Source organism: Miscanthus floridulus, chromosome 4 (assembly GCF_019320115.1).
Source record: "Miscanthus floridulus cultivar M001 chromosome 4, ASM1932011v1, whole genome shotgun sequence".
NCBI classification, from domain to species: domain Eukaryota; kingdom Viridiplantae; phylum Streptophyta; class Magnoliopsida; order Poales; family Poaceae; genus Miscanthus; species Miscanthus floridulus.
Window position 1 is genome coordinate 114,614,860 of NC_089583.1, and position 18,421 is coordinate 114,633,280.

General features: G+C 48.6%; 1 protein-coding gene and 1 long non-coding RNA gene across 3 annotated transcripts; both read right to left on the minus strand.

The window, feature by feature from the left end:
• Positions 1-7,145: 7,145 nt before the first annotated feature.
• Positions 7,146-13,430, minus strand: LOC136552720 (uncharacterized). 2 transcript variants are annotated; one of them, XR_010782874.1, is made up of 4 exons: positions 12,948-13,430; positions 9,220-10,243; positions 8,689-8,755; positions 7,146-7,189 (listed from the first exon to the last, which is right to left on the minus strand). It is a non-coding gene; the product is annotated as an uncharacterized lncRNA (long non-coding RNA). The 2 variants fall into 2 exon arrangements; XR_010782873.1 differs by lacking the exon at positions 12,948-13,430 and having other exon boundaries at positions 9,220-11,129.
• A 1,054-nt stretch (positions 13,431-14,484) lies between these two features.
• On the minus strand, positions 14,485-17,886 carry LOC136552721 (actin-binding protein wsp1-like). The gene is made up of 2 exons (XM_066544286.1): positions 16,141-17,886; positions 14,485-14,758 (listed from the first exon to the last, which is right to left on the minus strand). Exon 1 carries the CDS (start codon positions 17,805-17,807, stop codon positions 16,518-16,520), a length of 1,290 nt encoding a protein of 429 aa, XP_066400383.1. The 5' UTR covers positions 17,808-17,886; the 3' UTR covers positions 14,485-14,758; positions 16,141-16,517.
• Between the last annotated feature and the right edge of the window lie 535 nt (positions 17,887-18,421).

Here is an 18,421-nt window from a genome sequence, read left to right on the forward strand (position 1 = left end):
CGTCATCCCATATTTTCTCTCATGAATCTGCCTGATGTCGTCTTGCTCTATGTCCCATTCTGGATAGGTTGTCCATGATGGAGTTGAATCATCCTAGAGTTGAGTAAATTAATTCTATTCGGACTTGGCACCGTGATCAGACCGAAGCTGATTCTAGTTTGGCTTGCACTTGTCCTCCAATGGCTCCGTGTACCGCCCAGCTGCTTGTACTATGCCTCGAGACGTTGGGTTGCTGTTAGTGTACGCGCACCTTCCCAGCGGCAGCCTAAATGATCGATTGGATGTACGAGGATGTCGCCGAGAACATGCGCTTCAGCGAGTTGTCGAATGATGCCAATGACAGCCACGGCAAATCTTGATCTTGGCATCTTCCGAGCCGCAGTGAGTTATCAACGAGGTTGACGAGAGCCGCAGCAAGTTGTCGACAAGGCCGACAAGGGTCGCGGTGAATCTTTATTTTGAGGTCCACTGAGCTCTCAAACGCAAAGCGCCGAGGTCCCCTACCTGGCGCACCAGCTGTCGATGTTTTACCACCAGCAACCCATCATGGGGTACCCAGGACGGTGATTTGTTCGGAGGGGTATCGGCGTTTGCAGGAACTCGATGGTAAACGCAGGGAGACAACGATTTATACTGGTTCGGTACGTCAGAGAATCACAGCGCCCTACGTCCAGTGTGGGGTGGATAGTATATTGCGCCCTACGCTGTTTGTTGTGTTGCGAGGTATGTTGTGGTTGTGAGTTCTGTCGGTTATGTGTGTAGCTGCCGATCTAGGGACCCCTGCCCTCCTTTATATAGTCTAGGAGAGGCGGAAGTCCTAGTCGGTTACAAAGTAGAGATCCTAGTAGGATTATGTGTAACTAGTTCTAGTAGGATTACATGTAGGGAATCCTAATTGGACTAGGTCTTCTTCTCTCCGTGGGAAACCCTATGGGTCCCGTATCGACAGCATCCTGCAGTGGAGTCAATGATTTGGTCGATTCGGGGTAATGGGAAAGGGACTTTTAGACATGCTTTATTCAAACCGGTGTAGTCTACACACATTCTCCACTTCCCATTTTTCTTCTTAACTAATACAGGATTAGCTAACCACTCCGGATGTGACACTTCCTTGATGAATCCAGCCGCCAAAAGCTTCTGCACCTCCTCACCAATGGCCCTACACTTTTCCTTGTCGAATCAGCGTAGGCGCCGCTTTATCGGTTTGGAGCCGGCCCGGATGTCCAAGGCATGCTCGACGACCTCCCTCGGTATGCCCGGCATGTCCGAGGGGCTCCATGCGAATACATCGGCATTCATGCGGAGAAAGTCGACGAGCATGGCTTCCTATTTGATGTCGAGGGTGGCGCTGATCCTCAGCGCCCGGTCGTCGAAGCCAATGGGGTCGACCGGGATGAGCTTGATGGCCTCCATAGGCTCGAAAGTCCTAGTGCGACGCTTGGAGTCAGGCGCCTCGCTACCAAGCCGGTCGAGGTTGACGATGAGGGTCTCGGCCTCCATGAGAGCTTCGGCGTACTTGATGCATTCGATGTCATAGTCGTATGCATGCTCATACGTGGACTCGATAGTGATGACGCCATTAGGACCCGACATCTTGAGCTTGAGGTAGGTGTAGTTGGGGACCGCCATGAACTTGGCGTAGCATGGCCGCCCTAGGATGGCATGGTAGGTCCCCTTGAACCCAACCACCTCGAAGGTGAGGACCTCCTTGCGGTAGTTGGAGGGAGTGCCGAAGCAAACGGGCAAGTCGATGCGCTCGAGGGGTCACGTGTGTTTCCCCGGCATGATACCGTGGAAAGGCGTGGCATCACCCCGGAGCTGCGACTGGTCGAGCTCTAGGAGCTCCAGGGTGTTGGCATAGAGGATGTTGAGGCCGCTGCCTCCGTCCATCAACACCTTGGTGAGCCGGGTGTTGCCGATGATCGGGTCGACAACGAGTGGGTACTGCCTAGGATTTGGGACATAATCAGGGTGGTCATCCCGATCAAAGGTGATCGCCTCCCAAGACCAGTCGAGGTATCAGGGAGTGGCCACCTTAACCGAGAAGACCTCCCGGTGTTCCCTCTTTCGCTGGCATATCGTGAGGCACGCTGAAGGCCCACCAAAGATCATGAAGGTGTTATGCACCTTGGGGAACCCGTCGTCCTTGTCGTCGTCCCTGTCGCCGACATCCCTCTTTTTGGCATCGTCGTTGGGGAGTCCGAGCTTGGCGTAGTAATGCCAGAGCATGGTTCACTCTTCGAGGGTGTGCTTCACCGGGCCCTAGTGGTAAGGGTAGGGCTTCTTAAGCATATCATCGAAGAGCCCAGGGCCCTTGGGGCCTCAGGGATTCTTGCAATCTGTGGCCACGACTAGGCCAACCTCGAGGACCTCCTGCTTCCCCTAGCGATCCTTTTTCTTTTTCTTGGGGAGGTGGGGAGCCGAGGCCTTGGGGGCCTCGTCCCTCCGCTTCCCCTTGGCGTTGTTGTCAGGGAAGATGGCCCCAACAGCCTCTTCACCTGAGGTGAAGTTGGTGGCGATGTCGAGGAGCGCGGCCGTCGAGGTCGGCACGTTCCGGCCTAACTCTCAGACCAGGTCTCGGCAAGAGGTGCCGGAGAGGAACACCTGGACAATTTCCAAGTTGTCGACGTGGGGCAACTCAGTGCATTGCTTGGAGAAGCATCGGATGAAGTCTTGAAGAGACTCGCCCGGCTTCTGGCGACAACCCTTGAGGTCCCAGGAGTTCCCGGGGTGCACATATGTGCCCTAGAAATTCCCGACAAAGACCTTGACCAAGTCGCACCAGTTGTGGATCTGCAAGGGAGGGAGGTGTTTGAGCCAGGCTCGCGCTGAGTCCGACAGGAACAGGGGGAGATTGTGGATGATGAGCAGGTCATCATCCGTGCCGCCTCGCTGACAAGCCAGGCGGTAATCGGCCAGCCACATCTCAGGGTTGGTCTCACCGCTATATTTTGTGAGGTTGGCCGGTTGCCAAAACCAGGCCGAGAAGTGAGCGCCACGAATGGCCTTGCTAAAGACTCGAGGGTTAGGTGGCCTAGGAGAAGGACTATGGTCCTCTCCACTATCGTAGCGACTGCCTCGGTGCGGGTGGTAGCCTCGGGCGGGTCCATCATTGTCGTGGCGCCGTCGCCTGCTGACCACATCGTGGTCGCCTTGCGCCTCGCATCGGTCACCGAGGCGGTCGTGCACCGAGGGGGGCCCCGTTGGCCGTCGGTGCCTGAGCGAGCTTGGGACGAACCAAGGCCTCCCTATCCTACCGAGGCAATGCCATGGGAAGTTCTAACGTGCCTCTACGCCATCGAGAGGCGGAACTTTCAGCCTGCTGCACCGCGGCAGTCTCGAGGAGGTCCCGAAGCTCGCTGCGAGCCCATCGCCCCTCCGAGGTAGAGGGCTCAGGCATCGTTCGGAGTAGCATCACCGTTGCTGCGACATTTTGGCTGGTGCGATGGAAGACAGGGGGTTGATCGTCCCCTTCGTCATTGTTGATGCGGCGGTTGATGTCGCGAGCCCTCCGCCAGGCTGCTCCGCCATCACCGTGACCCCGCTGCTCTTGCTCGAGAGTGTCTCGAAGCTGCTGCAGAAGGAGTTGGTCTTGTTCGACCTTGGCCTGAAGCTCACGGAGCTGCTCTAGGTCCAGACGTCGAAGTTCCTCGGGGGCAAGGTTCTCATTCTGCGCTGCCCGGGGCTCGACGCGTGGAGGTGCGGCGCCTCCTGCCCCCTCGGGGGGCAGGGAGCGAGAACATGCCCCTTCGTCCTCATCGCCCATGCTTGGCATCCCGAGTTCGACATGGAAGCACTCACGAGTGGGATCATAAGTGCCTTTATCATCGGAGTCGGAGTAGCCGAAGCAGTAGTCGCTCGCGGCTAGGAACCGACGCATGGCTTCAGGGTCACGAAGCCCGGAGAAGTCCACTCCGACCCACACCTCGTCCTCCTCTGAGGAGTCAGCGTGGGTGTGGGTCAAGGTTGTGGCGTCGAGGTCGAGGACAAAGCATTGGTGGCGTCCTAAGGGCTCCACGTGAGCGAAAGCGTAGGCAGAAGCATAGGCGGCGGCAACATTACTCAACCCGAAGGGGTACGGGGATGGTGCCATCGCTGGGCTTCGCTCCGCCGGAGTCGACTCCTCAGGAGGTGGCGGGGCAGAGCTTGATGACGGGGCGTCGCTGCATGCCACTGGTGTCTTTCCCTTGCCTAGGCTTAAGCTAGACAGGTCCCCAACCAGGGACTCTGTACCAGCAGCCGGGCATGGGATGCTGGCAGAGCGCGACAAGAGCGGCGGCCTAGGTGCCGCCTACGCTTAGGCTGCTGGGGCGTGATGTCGTCGTCGATCGGTAGGGCTCTAGGTATGAGGAGTACCATATCGTACTCATGTCCTAGAGACATGAACTCTAGGCTCCCAAACCAGATCACCGTGCCGAGATGCAGCGGTTGCACGGGGTCTGCCATCCAGAACTTGTTGGGATAACAAAGCTGACACGCAGTATGATCCCCTACCTAGCGCGCCAACTGTCGGTGTTTTGGACCGACGAGCCCTCAACCAACTAGTGAAAGTGTACTGCGTGCCCATAATCCCGGAGGGTGATGCAAAGAGACACAAGATTTATACTAGTTCAGGCAATAGGTGCCCTATATCCAGTCTGAGAGAGCGATCTTGTATTCCTCACACCGAGGTGCTTGTAGTAGGGGTTTACAAGCTGGGCGAGAGAGGGAGCTAGTCCTAGGTCTCTGCGTGGAGCGGCGTGGATTGCTTGAGATGTTGATCTCTTGCAGTGAGGGAGCGTGCATATTATAGAGTGTTGCGCGTTGCTTGCGCGTGTGTCTGTCTGAGTGATGTCTCCTCCTGTATGTGCGTCTGTGTTTTGTGAGTTTGTCTGTGCGTGTCTAGAAACGGCCCCGGTCACTCCCTTCTATAGTCAAAGGGGGAGACAGGGGCGATACATGTGTACGCTGCATGGTGTTTTGTGAGCGGAGGCGGTGTGTCCGTGCCCTGTAGCTTGTCACTGTGACGACATGGTCGATGGAGCGATCTTGTCCTTGGTGTACTGGAGCGATGCGCCGGTCATGCCTGATCCTGTGCGACGTGGGAGCTCCTGTGATGGCTTGACGCAGGGCATGGCGCATACTGTGAACGACGTGCCGGTCGCTGTATGTTGACAACGTAGAGAGCCAAGGCCTAGTCGGTGCCGAGGCTGAACCATCGTGGGGGGCTTGGCGGGCGCGAATCCCGAGGCTACCGAGACCCCGAAGCGGATGGCCGAGGCTTAGAGGGAGCAGTTGGTCCTGTACACTGATTTCGAGGCTATAGGGACCCAGACATGACTCTCCACGCCGCGCTGTCCTCGGAGCAGGTGGGGTTAGGCAGCACAGTGCAGCACGGGCGTCGGTTGTGGGCACAACGCCAAGCACAGCGGTCGGTAACCCCTGCCCTGTCCTATCTCGAACGGCATGGCGTCGATGCGACTCCCATCTCGTCAGTCACTCCGCTGTGTCAAGCCGTCGTTCAGCTGACGTTGCGGGAGTGGTTGGCTGCGTTGGTTGGACGTGACGTCTTGTCAGAGAAATCGGTCAAGGCGGAGGCGACGGGGTTGTTGCCGAGCCGGCCTCGAGCGAGGCGGAGAATCGGCACCTCGTCCAAGGCCTCACGGGCGGGGCCTTGGGCGAGTCGGAGAATCGGTACCCCGTTCGAGGTCTTGCGTGCGGGGCCTCGAGCGTAATCGGTACCCCGTCCGAGGCCTTACGTGCGGGGCCTCGAGCGAGACGGAGAATCGGTACCCCGTCCGAGGCCTTACGTGCGGGGCCTCGAGCGAGACGGAGAATCGGTACCCCGTCCGAGGCCTTACGTGCGGGGCCTCGAGCGAGACGGAGAATCGGTACCCGTCCAAGGCCTTACGTGCCGGGCCTCGAGTGAGACGGAGAATCGGTACCCCGTCCAAAGCCTCGTGGTTTTATTTTGGGCCGAGCCCGCTTTGGGTGGGTCCGGATTTTGTTCGAGGTGGGCCGGGCAGCCCAGCTGAGCCTCGGATAAGGTGGGGGTTTGCCGGTGGTTGTCTCTTGGCTTTGATTTTTACAGGGTCTAAGCGATTTTTTCGGTTTTTGCTTAGGGGATCCATTTTTATGGTACCCGACAACTAGTAATTAATAACGTTATCGGAGCATCTCCAACAACCTCTCAAAATTTCACTCCGTAAAATCATTATTTGGAGAGTCATTTATATAAAAAATATTTTCTATATATTCTCACTCTCCAACAATTTTTCTATTTCTCATGCGCAAGAGTCATTCTCGTCTTTTATATTTGGCTAGCGAAAAATACGGAATAGAAGATGACTATATTTATTTAGAGAAACTGTTGGAGGTTAGTTTTTTCACCAAAATCTCTATTTCTAATATTTAGGAAGGATATGGAGAGTCTCTTAAAGATGCTCTTATATCATCACGTTCCGTTTTGTGACGTTTTAATGTGGCAATGAGTTAGACTATCTCCAACAATGAAACCAAAAATACAAGACCCATATTATATTTAGGTAGCGCTACAGGCAAATGTTTTAATATCTATTTTTTATCTTCTCCAACAACAAAACCCAAAAGAGAACCCTTTCTGCGAATGGGTCTCGAGGAAAAGATACTTAGATTTAGATTCCGTTGGAGGACGATACACTACTGCCGGAGACCCATTTTGTATCTGAGTGCCTTTTAGGTCACCTGTTGGAGACAGTCTTAGGGACTTAACTTGTAGACAACAACACAACCGGCACTGTTTTATAGTTGGTCAATTGTGTTTTAACACTACATGTTACAAAATGGAAAAGCTGATTACATGTGCTGCATCAAGAGATCATATTTGAATGTGATAATAGCCTACTAACAAAGAGAGAATTTCTGTGAACTGACTCGGGTGCTAACTCTTGGTTATTCTTCTCGAACTTCATAAGTTCACGAACAGCTCCATATCCTTCGAGTAGACCATCCGCCATATGCGCAAGAAAGAAAACCAATCCATGAGCTGGTAGCTGATTGTGCAGGCAGTCTATCTTCCCGTACCATGTTGAAGACAACGTTAAGCATGTGCGAGTGATGAGCTGTGGTTTCCTCAGACGTCCTTGAAAAGAAGCTGGAACCTTGGTATCCTCTCAGGAGGAAGGGGGCAAGACACTATCAGTTTACCTTTCATCGCGCCTCTAAATATTGACTGCCATCAGGAACTCGAGGGATCAGATAGATTATTTTTGCAAATATCTTCTTCATAAACATTTCCTTTGTGTAAATATTCACAAAACAGTAATAAGAAAACTGAAGACCAAAATGTAACGGGTGGGATACACGATGGGTATAGATAAATAACTAGTACAGCTATGAATAACTAGCATAGATAACACAAGTTAGGCTGTGATAAATTTTGCTAGTCAGACAGGCAATTCGGCTATGGAAAGATTAGACTTAAGAGCAGCGAAACATTTCAGGGAATAAAGATACTACCAAAAAACATGATATTCCAACAATCAAGATTTGAAAATCATGGCACAGATGAACAGAACACACAGGACCAAGTGATTAACCTGTCATTGCTTTCAAACAGAAGGAAAGGCCACATCCTTGTAAGTTTTTTACTAATTCTAGCACATGACAAATTTCTTAATGATAAAAAGTAAATTGTCCTCTAATTTTTCAATACACACAAGAATGTTCTGAGTGGTAAAAGGTCAAGCAACCAAGTAAAACCATTGACAGAAATGCTCTTTTTGACATCACACTGGCCAATCTATTCATATAGGTGTCATAGGGGATATCCTAGCAGGGGCATTGAGGTGAACAGAACACTGGCTAGCAAGTTACTTTAAAACAACACAGTAAAAAAATTGTGCCAATAGAGTTCAAGCGACTAAGTTTTGATCAATCATTAGCCATTCGTTGCTTCATTGGTACTATGTGTGCCAAAATTACATTTCTAACTAACCTGACTTCTGTACAGCTACTGAAGTGCATGTGTTAGGACAAGTTGATAAAGTCTGCAGCAGAACTCAATTTGACCTATCATAGAAATGATTAACGAAACAACTAAAATTATCCAAATATCCTGAGACTGTAGGCATGATTCATTCCAAATAGGAATTTAACCATGAAACATTGTTCTCAAATCGTACTATGTAGTTCCTTGAAACTGCTATTAGGATGGTTGTTTCCTTTCATGTGTCGACTGTCAAGGGCCTTAAAAATTCAGGAGTGATTCTATCATGAAGCATATCATGAAGTGTGTAGAGTAATAAAAAAACAGAAAATGACAAACTAACAAATGTCAATTCACATTAAATACCTCGAGATAACAAGCATGTCATGAAACATGTAGACTGTAGAGTAATAAAAACTGAAGAACTATTTTGAACAACTGCTATATCACAACAGAAACATTGTTTGATTATACTATTTGCCGAGTTTTTTGAAACCTGCACTTGTCAATATCTAAACATATTTAAATGCATCATAATCATGAACTTAATTGTTCTAAACTTCTAATCTGCATTTTTGTTGACAAATATACAAAACATGGACATATATGACTATACAAAGTTTGCAGTTCTCCTTTCTTCTAGTTTGTAGAAAATTCACAAACAAATCTGTGGCCTTGTCAGATGTTAACTGAAGAGGGGAATATAAATTGCAATGTAGAGAAAGCACTCGTGGTTTGCTCACCTCAACTACATCGATGAAGTCTTGTTTGCTGCTAAAAGAACCTATCCATTTTGTGTGATCAGGTGTCCTGTACATTTACATTATAATATAAGCTTGCCATATTCCTGTTGCAGGTAAAAATACGATACATATAGCGAGTAAAAAACTAAAAATTATCCTTGCTGGTGCATATCACCTCAGTCTCTACTTTAGATTTTCATAATAGAAGTAACAATATAAACTTAACCTCATGAATTTATGCAAAAATAGGGAATAACAGAGGTCAAAACCAACTCAGTACTTTGCAGTTTTTAATTACACATAATCATTTACACATCAGGGTAGATGTCTCTGCTAGTTGCTAAATGGATACATTGTATACAAACATTTGCAAATAATTCAATAGTCAATATTCTAAGTTCATCAGGATTCAGGCATCTAGGTTCTCATTTCATACAATAGTAATACAGATGCAAAAGTTCTCATCAACAGTATCAATAATAAACTAGTTCTTTGCTTTTATCATTTAACTCTTTAATATTCAACACATACCTTCCACAGCCTACTTCCTTATTATTGACCCTATTCCTTCTAGCCATTCCAGAGGCTAATGCTTCTCATTTATGTCTTAAGCACTAGAATAGAATCTAGCTTTACAAAGTTCACTTCTGTTACACATTGATGACATGAGAAAACCAAAAGCACCACGATGATAACATAAGAGACATAAACAGTTAACACAAAAGATACCAGTTTTCAACATTATACCAATTCAAATAATTCAGCAAGCACAAAAAAAGAAGAAAAAAGAAGAAGAAGTAATATTCTGTTATGAGTTTATGTCAAAGAAAAAGACTAACATCTGAAAGGAAAGGCTCCAATGAATGGGAATGAATTCTTCTTAAGTGAAAAATAGAACTTACCCTGAATCCATCTTCATGTGATGGGTATTGAAGAAGAAAATGGTTGCTGGAACCAAATTAATGTCAAAGTAGTCAATGTAAACTTGAATCTCCTCAGAGTCTGTAAGTGCAATCAAGCCCTAATATGTGTTTTGGTGTTGATGACCACCTAATTAAAGAACTAATGAGATTTATTAAGATGACAAGTAGAGAATTCATTATAGAGGATGTCACAAAGAAAGGAGGAGCCCCCAGTTACAATTAAGGACGGCATCACGCTCAAAGGAGTTTTGAATTCTTTTGTCTTTTGAAATTGAGTATGGGAAAAGCCATACTATAAAGGGGGACACTACAACTGGTTAAAAGTGTGCAACCAAATGCTTAATCTTTACACAAAACATCCTCACACCTCAACCAAGACAGCCAACTTAACAACTCCTTCATCTTTGCTGTCTTGCTGGGTGCGGCAGTGCCGCACCTGGAGAGAGGCACTGCCGCACTTAAGTAACTGTTGGGAGGCAGGGGGGTATTTATACTTTTCCATGTCCTCCATAACGTCACTCTCTTCTTCCCCAACGGTTTAGACCGACGAAAATCAGCAGATGCTCATCTCCTCTCTCTTCCATTGGTGCTCTTCAAGCTCTCAAGCTTTCCCTTTGATTTCCCCATCGATCCTTCAGAGAAAAAGGTGCCAAAAGTGATTAGAGAGCAGCTCCACTGATTCCCAAAGCCTAAAGAGCATTTGGTTCACGTTTTGACCGGCAGTTGTGTTTGTTACTCTTGGAGTTTGGCTCCTAGCCGACTAGAGCGCCGCCCAGTAAGCTTGCCAAGTTTGTGGCAGCCCCGGAAGATTTATAACCACGTCTTGCAGCGAGTAAAATCACCCCTCATCTCAAGAGTTCACTCTCTTGACTTGAGAACGAGGTAGGGTTGCAAAGCCCTAAGCCTTAGTGGTATACCTCAATAACGTGGACTTAGACAAGCCTTGGTGGTGAGCTGAACCACGGGATAAATCCTTGTGTCATCTTGTGCTTGTGTTGCTATACTTGTGTTCTTGTTGTTGTTGAGGTGATTTCTAGGGTTTGAGGCCGATCTACTTGTGTGTGGTGTTCCCACCACTTTCAACTGTCGATCTGTGATCTACTACTCTGTAGGAAGCTAAGAAATTTACCCGATCTAAATTTCGTTGGGTAGATTTTGAATTGTGGACTAATCTTTTCTGTAGGTGCGACAGTGCCGCTGTTTGGTGCGGCAGTGCCGCGCTCACAGAGCAGCAGTGCCGCGAGTGAATTGGACTTCGGTTTGAGTTGAATTTTTACAGGCCTATTCACCCCCCTCAAGGCGTACCAGAGATCGAGTCCATGTCAACCAATGCTACTATAGCAAACTTGGATATGTCCCAAGAAGATCTGGCCAGCTGTTAAGACACAATGAATCAGAAAATTTCACAGACATGCAGAGGCATATACTTAACCTATGGAAATGAAGTGAACGAAAAGCCTCCTTAACAGCATGTATACATACTATAATACTCAACAAAATGTGATTGAAGGTGTTGGGTGTTAGACTATCACTAATAAGGATGTCTCCCCCCCCCCCCCCCCCCCCCCCCCCCCCCTTTTTTTTTTGTTGGCCTCCACAGATTTAACAGATGGTAATTTAGAATACAGAAAAAAGAACCTTAATGACACTTCCTATGGTCAAAATAATAGTTTTGCAGGGTTTTGCATACCAAGTTATTAATTCCATTTTCACACCGCGAGAGACCACTATCAGTGAGACACTCACAACAGAGCTAAGAAAACTGTAACTTGTGTTTGGTATTCTGTTGACGTGCTCAAACCATCATACACTTTTCAGTGCATTTCATCTTCCCACATCGTTCTAGTAGTTTCAGAGAAAATTTTGACCTTAGGCAGTGTGAAGTGCGAACCCACTGCTCCAACTGATCCGCTTTGATTAAAGCACTAATTCCGGTTCTCTCTAGTTTGCTTCCTTCTTGTGACGTGTCTCTAGTTCTCCTAGAGTGGATGTGCAGTGTTGAAGTCGGAGCTGCTTTGGTTGTGGTATGCAACAAAGCTTGAACGATAACACACTGTATTCTTTTTCTATGGAGGTCGCGGCTTGTTGCGAGTGGCGGCATGTTGGGGACTTTGGCTGCTATTTCCCATGGGAAGTTAGAGCTCCTTATCGCTGGCTTGTGATAAGCTCCAAAACGATGACGTGCGGTGGGCTCCATCGGTTGTGTCACCTTTGTGCGTAGATGGGTTGCTCAGTGTTAGACTGTCTCCAACGAGGAAGACCTAAACGTGAGACGCATTCGGTAGATTGGGTCACGCACAGTAGAATGGATAGGCAGCCAAAACTCCCGTTTTCCAACCGAGGACGCAAAAGAGAAGCAGAACGGCGAGCTCGGCCCCGGCGTGGGCGCGCTCGGCCCCGGCGAGCTCCGCCCCGGCGCGCTCCGCCCCGGCAAGCTCGGCCCCGGCGAGCTCCGTCCCGGCGCGCTCGGCCCCGGCGCGGGCGACCTCCGCCCCGGCGCGCTCCGCCCCGGCGCGGGCGAGCTCGGCCCCGGCGCACTCCGCCCCGGCGCGCTCGGCCCCGGCGCACTCCGCCCCGGCGAGCTCGGCCCCGGCGCGCACCGCCCCAGCGCGGGCGAGCTCCGCCCCGGCGCACTCCGCCCCGGCGCGCTCGGCCCCGGCGCGCTCTGCCCCGGCGCGGGCGAGCTCGGCCCCGGCGACGGTCGTCCCCGAGCTCCGCCCCGGCTCCGGTCGTCCCCGAGCTCGTGGTGGTGGGACCCGCCTGCGTGGAGGAGACGCGAAGGGAACGAGAGAGGACGCAAATTTGCGTACCGTGTTTCGTCGGACGCAAAATGGCTGCTATGTTTGGGTAGTCCGTTGGAGGTTGATTTTTCCACGTAAAAGCACTGTGCAGTACCTAAAATGCGGATGGGTCACGGTTTGGGTAGTCCGTTGGAGACTGTCTTAGCCATCTAGTTTGTCGTGTTTAGGTTTTTGCTAGTTTTCCTTTAAAAAATTGTGTGATTGTAAGGTTTTCAGGACTGGTTTCCGTTATAAACTGGGTCATTTTTTTTTCTTAATTGATGAAAGGCAGAGATACTGCCATTGCGTTAGAAAAAAAAACTAATACCGTAGACAGTAATACCACATCCTCGCAAACAGCAACAACCAGCCAATCTCAAAATTAACCACCACCGATTCAATTCAAAATTGCAGAGCGGACCCAGGCTACAGGTACGATGGCAAAACGGGAAGGGAGCATGAGGTTCGTGCGAGGGGATGAAAGGCCCGAGGATCGCTCAGCTCAACAATAGCCCACATGGAGAGGCTGCTGAGGGATAGGAGAGAGGGCACTCACGATGTCATCTAGGTGGAGGCAGGCGGCGTCGGTGGCGCGACCAAATCGGAGGACGAGGACCTTGTCGAGGGTGTCGCGGATGGCGGTGTCCACCTCACTCTTCAGCCGCAGCGTCGACAGCAACGCCGACCCCATCCCGCACCGGTCGTCTCTCCTCGTGCCGCTCCGCGGCGGAGTGTGCCTCTATGCGCACCGGCGGCAAGTGGATGCCGCCGAAACGAGGAAGAAGTTACACAATACGCCGCAGCCTCGCACGTGGCCTCCGCCGCCACCGTGGACGCGCCGCTCGACTGACTGCTTCAGTTATCTGCGGGAGGGGGAATTTGGATGCGGCCGCCGGGGTGTCGCTCGGAGGGTACGATCCAGGCTGAGCTGCGGCCCCCGGCAGGCGGAATAACGGCGACCGGCGAGAGGGGCGGCGGGGAGAAGATTTGGAGCTGCGGCCCGAGCGCAGGGGTCGCCGGAGACGCGGAGTACCGGAGTCCGCACCGCCTGGTAGGCTGGTACGATACGATAATATTCCCTTAGTCCGTGAAAAATGCACGTGCCTGAGACTCTTAGTCAAAATATTTTAAATTTAATTGAAGATATAGAAAAGCCCTACATCCAAAAATATATATGATTCTAGAAGTATATACTACATAATTCTAGAAGTCGACCAAATTTAAGTTTAATCAAATTTATACAAAAATACTAATATTTATAAGGCTGGATAAATATCATCAAATTAATTATAAAATATATTTTTATAGTAAATATATTTAGAAATATAAATATTAACATTATTTTCTACAAATATGGTAAAAATTTAAGAAAGTTTGATTTGACTTGTACCTACAATTACGTTTTATTCTTTTTAGGACATAAGCCCCGTTCGACTTACCTTATAATCCTTATTATTTAGCTTATTTTTTTAAGTCGGAACAGTGTTTTTCTCTCACAACAATTCAGCAGAACGGTGTTTTTCAGCCAAATTTCAGCAAGCCGAACGAGACCATGGAGAGTAACATTTATGATACCGCATAACTAGAAGTATTAGATTAATAGTTAAATATATTTATAATAAGATATAAATAATATTTTTTTATAAATTTAATTAAACTTAAAATGGCTTGGCTCTTTGAAAAGTGAAAGGTACGTTTAGTTTTTAGACAAAGGGAGTATATTGATATTATGGTTAGTTCAAAAAGATATTAATTTGAAACAAGCAAGCGTCAAATGATAACTCAGAAAACCAAGAAATTATTGATAAAAAAAAAAAGAAAACGAAGAAACAGGCTTTAAGGATGAACACAAAAGACCTCTTCGGCATTCCCTGGGGCATTTTATCAAATAGCACATATGGAATTTGGAGCTTTTTTCTTATTTATATCCTTGCTGCTGTAGCTGAAATTCATAAATCCAATATACAAATAGTTACCACGTCGTGTAAAATTATCTGTGTCCCGGCAACAAGAAAATATATAACCTTTTCTTTTTTACGAAACGAAAACATATAACGATTTGAGGTCATGGAGCTCGTGATGACTACAGTTAATACGGTTAACAAATAAATATTGTAGCTGCCAGCCACCGTTACTATTTTCCGCTTACAATGGAAAATTTGGCACATACAAATCTCATTTAGTTCAGGTAAGGAAATCAATAGCTTAGCATATGGCAAACAACAAAGAAAGAATTATAGGTTACTAGCCACTGATGTCTCCTAAACTGAGCCATTCGCCCATACGGCCATACCACTTCGCTTATTCAGCTCCTTCGATGACTAGTGAAGGCAATCAACTGATGAATAGAGTTTTTGATCGAGATATCTGAAACAAGAGAACATAAACACAAGTGTAAATTAGGCATTCACACGAGGATGAGACATTATATAGCAGTTGCAATTGGGAGATGTGGATCATGCATACAATAAAAAAAAGTTACACCTAAGTGACTGTACCACAAAGTATCTAATCACCCCCTTAGTCTAAGAGAGCACACATCACAGTTGCAGAGTGGCCTCTTCATAACTAATGTAAAGCACTTAAAGCTAATATGTTGGAATCCAGTAGATACTACACAAGCTAGTACAGTTATGCCACACACTTTAGTAAGTTTTGCTGCAATTTCAATCATCTGCTAGAAAAAGTATATTGCTAGAAGGTTTTACTATTTTCTATTAAACTTCTCAATGTTATTAGCAGAAAAGAACACAACTTGCAGTAAACTTGATTAATTTTTTTCTTGTTCCATGCAGATAATGCAGACAGAGTATGATAATGCATTCAACATATGCTTACAATCAGTATTATCCTAAACAGTAAACAGTCGGTCACCCTACTTTTAGTATTTAGACAGTGCTCAAATGGAGTTAACAGCCTAAACGGTTTTGTGTAATAACACTGAATATACATATCTATGTATGTAAAAGTCAGCTATGCTAAAAAGTATAAATATCTATGCTTGTAAAAAGTATCAAATATTTTTTTTGCGGAAGGAAACTAAATCTCACCTCACCTCATATTTTTATGATGTAAATTAGCTGGGTGCCAATGTGGTAGATGTAATCCTCCTATTGACTAAATGGTGAACTAAATGACTGTTTATCCTATTTAATCAAGTTGAACTCGATTCCGTTTAGATAGTTTATACGGTTTAAACGGTCCAACCGTTCAATTGACCGTTTCGGGCCTAAACAACACAGGTGGCCTTTGTTAACCATTTAAACGCTGTTTAGGCGAGGCTACATAAGAACACATAGCCACATCATGCCATGATTTACTATTACTGCACTTTGGCTATAGCCAGCCAGGAGCAATTTATTAAAAGTAACATAAGGTCATAGTAGTAACCAAATCCTTGTCAAGTGCAATTTCTGATTTTTTTTAAAGAATAATACTACATTCTATCAAGCATTCATGACCATTTTCTTCTCGGTAAGCAGGTAACAAGTTGGAATATGGTTAGATGAACAAATAATAACGAAAACAGCATGATTATGACAATGACAATGCAGGTGTTTTATTGAGTATAGGTCACTATTTTATATCCAAGGGTAAAGGTATGTATCAGAAAACTAAAAGCATTACACACAACTTGTTTGGTATTGAATAATGAGAATCTAGTCAATACATTATGAGTCCATGAAATCACTAAGATGTCCCTTCTAAATAAAGGAGGTATTTATGCACATTAAGAAGAACAAACTTACTGTTGTAAATGGCATTTATCTGCTAGTGCTCCATATGACCTCTGTTGCATCATAACCCTTATAAAAACTAAAAGCCTCACCAATCATCCATGCCAAGTGCATTGCTCCATTCACCAGTTACCTCCTTATGCTAATCAGTGGATGGCATATATTACTCGTACCCCAACTAATTTGGGATACTCTACTCTACAGATTTGTAAAGTGCACTGACCCAGACAGTACAGCAGATCACTAGCTAACTACAGAACACAGAATCAATATGAGAAAGGGTGGCAATGGAACCAAGGCTAGTAGTGAAGGATCAGACTAAGTAGGAATTCCTTCAACCATATGATACACACCACTTCTACGAACACCTACGCTGAGCACATTGACAACTAAAACATCCTTCTGTTATTGTCATCGTCCCTCAAGAATGGTAGGTTGTGCAAATTCCCCAATATAGCATCAGTTGCATCAACATCCAAATCAAACCCGATATCCTCATCCCCGCCAAAATTCAGCATTGTGGTGCTATCAGTTGGCTTTGCCACCTCATTTATGTTGATCTCTCTAGTACCCACTGTCTGCCCACTTCTTGCATCCCCATTCAACGAATCTGCCCCAAGCATAGATGGCCCAATGCCACTTCCCACGCTACTGGAACCTTGCTTCTTGGGCACAGCACCAACCTTCTTGCGGGCTGTTGTCTTCTTCATCCTTCCTCTAGATGGACCTGCTGCACGGCCAGTGTCACCACTCTTATCTGGGGGCTGCACACTTGCTGGCGTTGAATTGGCGTTAATGGGTCCGCCATTATTCTCAACATTTTGTACATCAGCACCGTCATTATTCTCAACATTCTGCACATCAACATTCACAGTCACCGCAGGTGCTGGCTGCGGCGGAGATTCAGAATTCCCAGGAAACATGGGGCAAAATGGCCTCCAGTTGGTGCTCAAATCGGCTGGCTTAGGGAAACCCATGGGGAAGAACCCCCACGCGCAGTAGTACATGTCGGTGCCGGGCACAATAGGCGGGGCGTTAGGGATCTCGGTGGCCACGAACGCTCGCCTGCACCCGGCGCTCTGGCACCTGAGCGCGCGCCCCACCAGCGCGCGCTGGTACTGGTACACATGGCAGCAGTAGGGGCACACCGTCCAGAACGCATCGGCATCAGCCGAGGCCGAGGCGTCCCCAGAAGCAGGAGCAGGGGCAGGAATAGGAGGAGGAGCGGCAGCAGGAGCTGGAGCAGGAGCAGGAATAGGAGGAGGAGCAGGCGGTGGATCAGCGGATGCGTTGTTGGAGAGGTCAGCGAAGGCTTCTTGGATGAAGTGGAGGGCGGTGTCCGCGGCGGGACGGGGGTTACGCGGGGAAGACACGAGCTGCGAGAGGCGGTGGAAGGAGCGCTTGGCGGCGGCGGGGTCAAGGCCGGGGGCGGGCAGTAACTGGAGCACGGCGACCGGATCGGGGCGGCCAGACGGGAGCAGGCGCTGGGAGGCGAGGAGGACGTCGGCGACGGCGAGGAGCTCGTCCGCACCCGGGAGGTCCGGGTCAGCCTCCACCGCGCGCTCCGCCAGTCGCTTGCAGCCGACCAGGTCCCGCGCGGCGAGGAGCTTCCCGGCGATCTCCAGCCACCGGGCCGGCTCGGGGCGGCTGCGGCCGCCGCCGCCACCGGAGAAATCCATGTGTGGGTGGGAGGAGTGGTGGTAGACTGGCAGGCAGCGAGCGCTCGAGGTGGGGCTCAGCTGTCAGGTGGCTTACGAGGGGAGGGTGGTGGTAGTGGTAGTTGGTTACGCCGCACCGCATGGACTGATGGTGATTAGGAGTACCCACGTTTACGAACCCCAACTCCCCAAGGTTGACTTCGTATAAGCATGCCGGCCAAATTATTGTCAAAAGCCCATTGAATTGCTCACCTCCAACTAATTCGGCCCAGGAAGAACTCTTCTGAGGAGCCCATTGAATTGCTCAACTCCAACTAATTCGGCCCAGGAAGAACTCTTCTGAGGAGCCCATTGAATTGCTCAACGCCCGTCTCTTCCCCGTCTCCATCGTAGCAATTTTGCAAAAAGCTCATTAGACGACGGCAAAGGCCCGTGCTCCGAGGCCCAATCGACGGGGAGCGCCGCGCTGTACGGCCGCGTCTTCTCGAGTCGACGCCGTGCTTGGATCCCACGCGGGGGCGCTCACGGATTGTGGTTTGCGCGCGGGATTTTGCTTCGCTCCTCGTCATGCCGTCCGCGCTGCTCCTTGCCGCGTCGAGCCGGACGCCGCTACGCTCGTCGCCAAGGCGGCCACG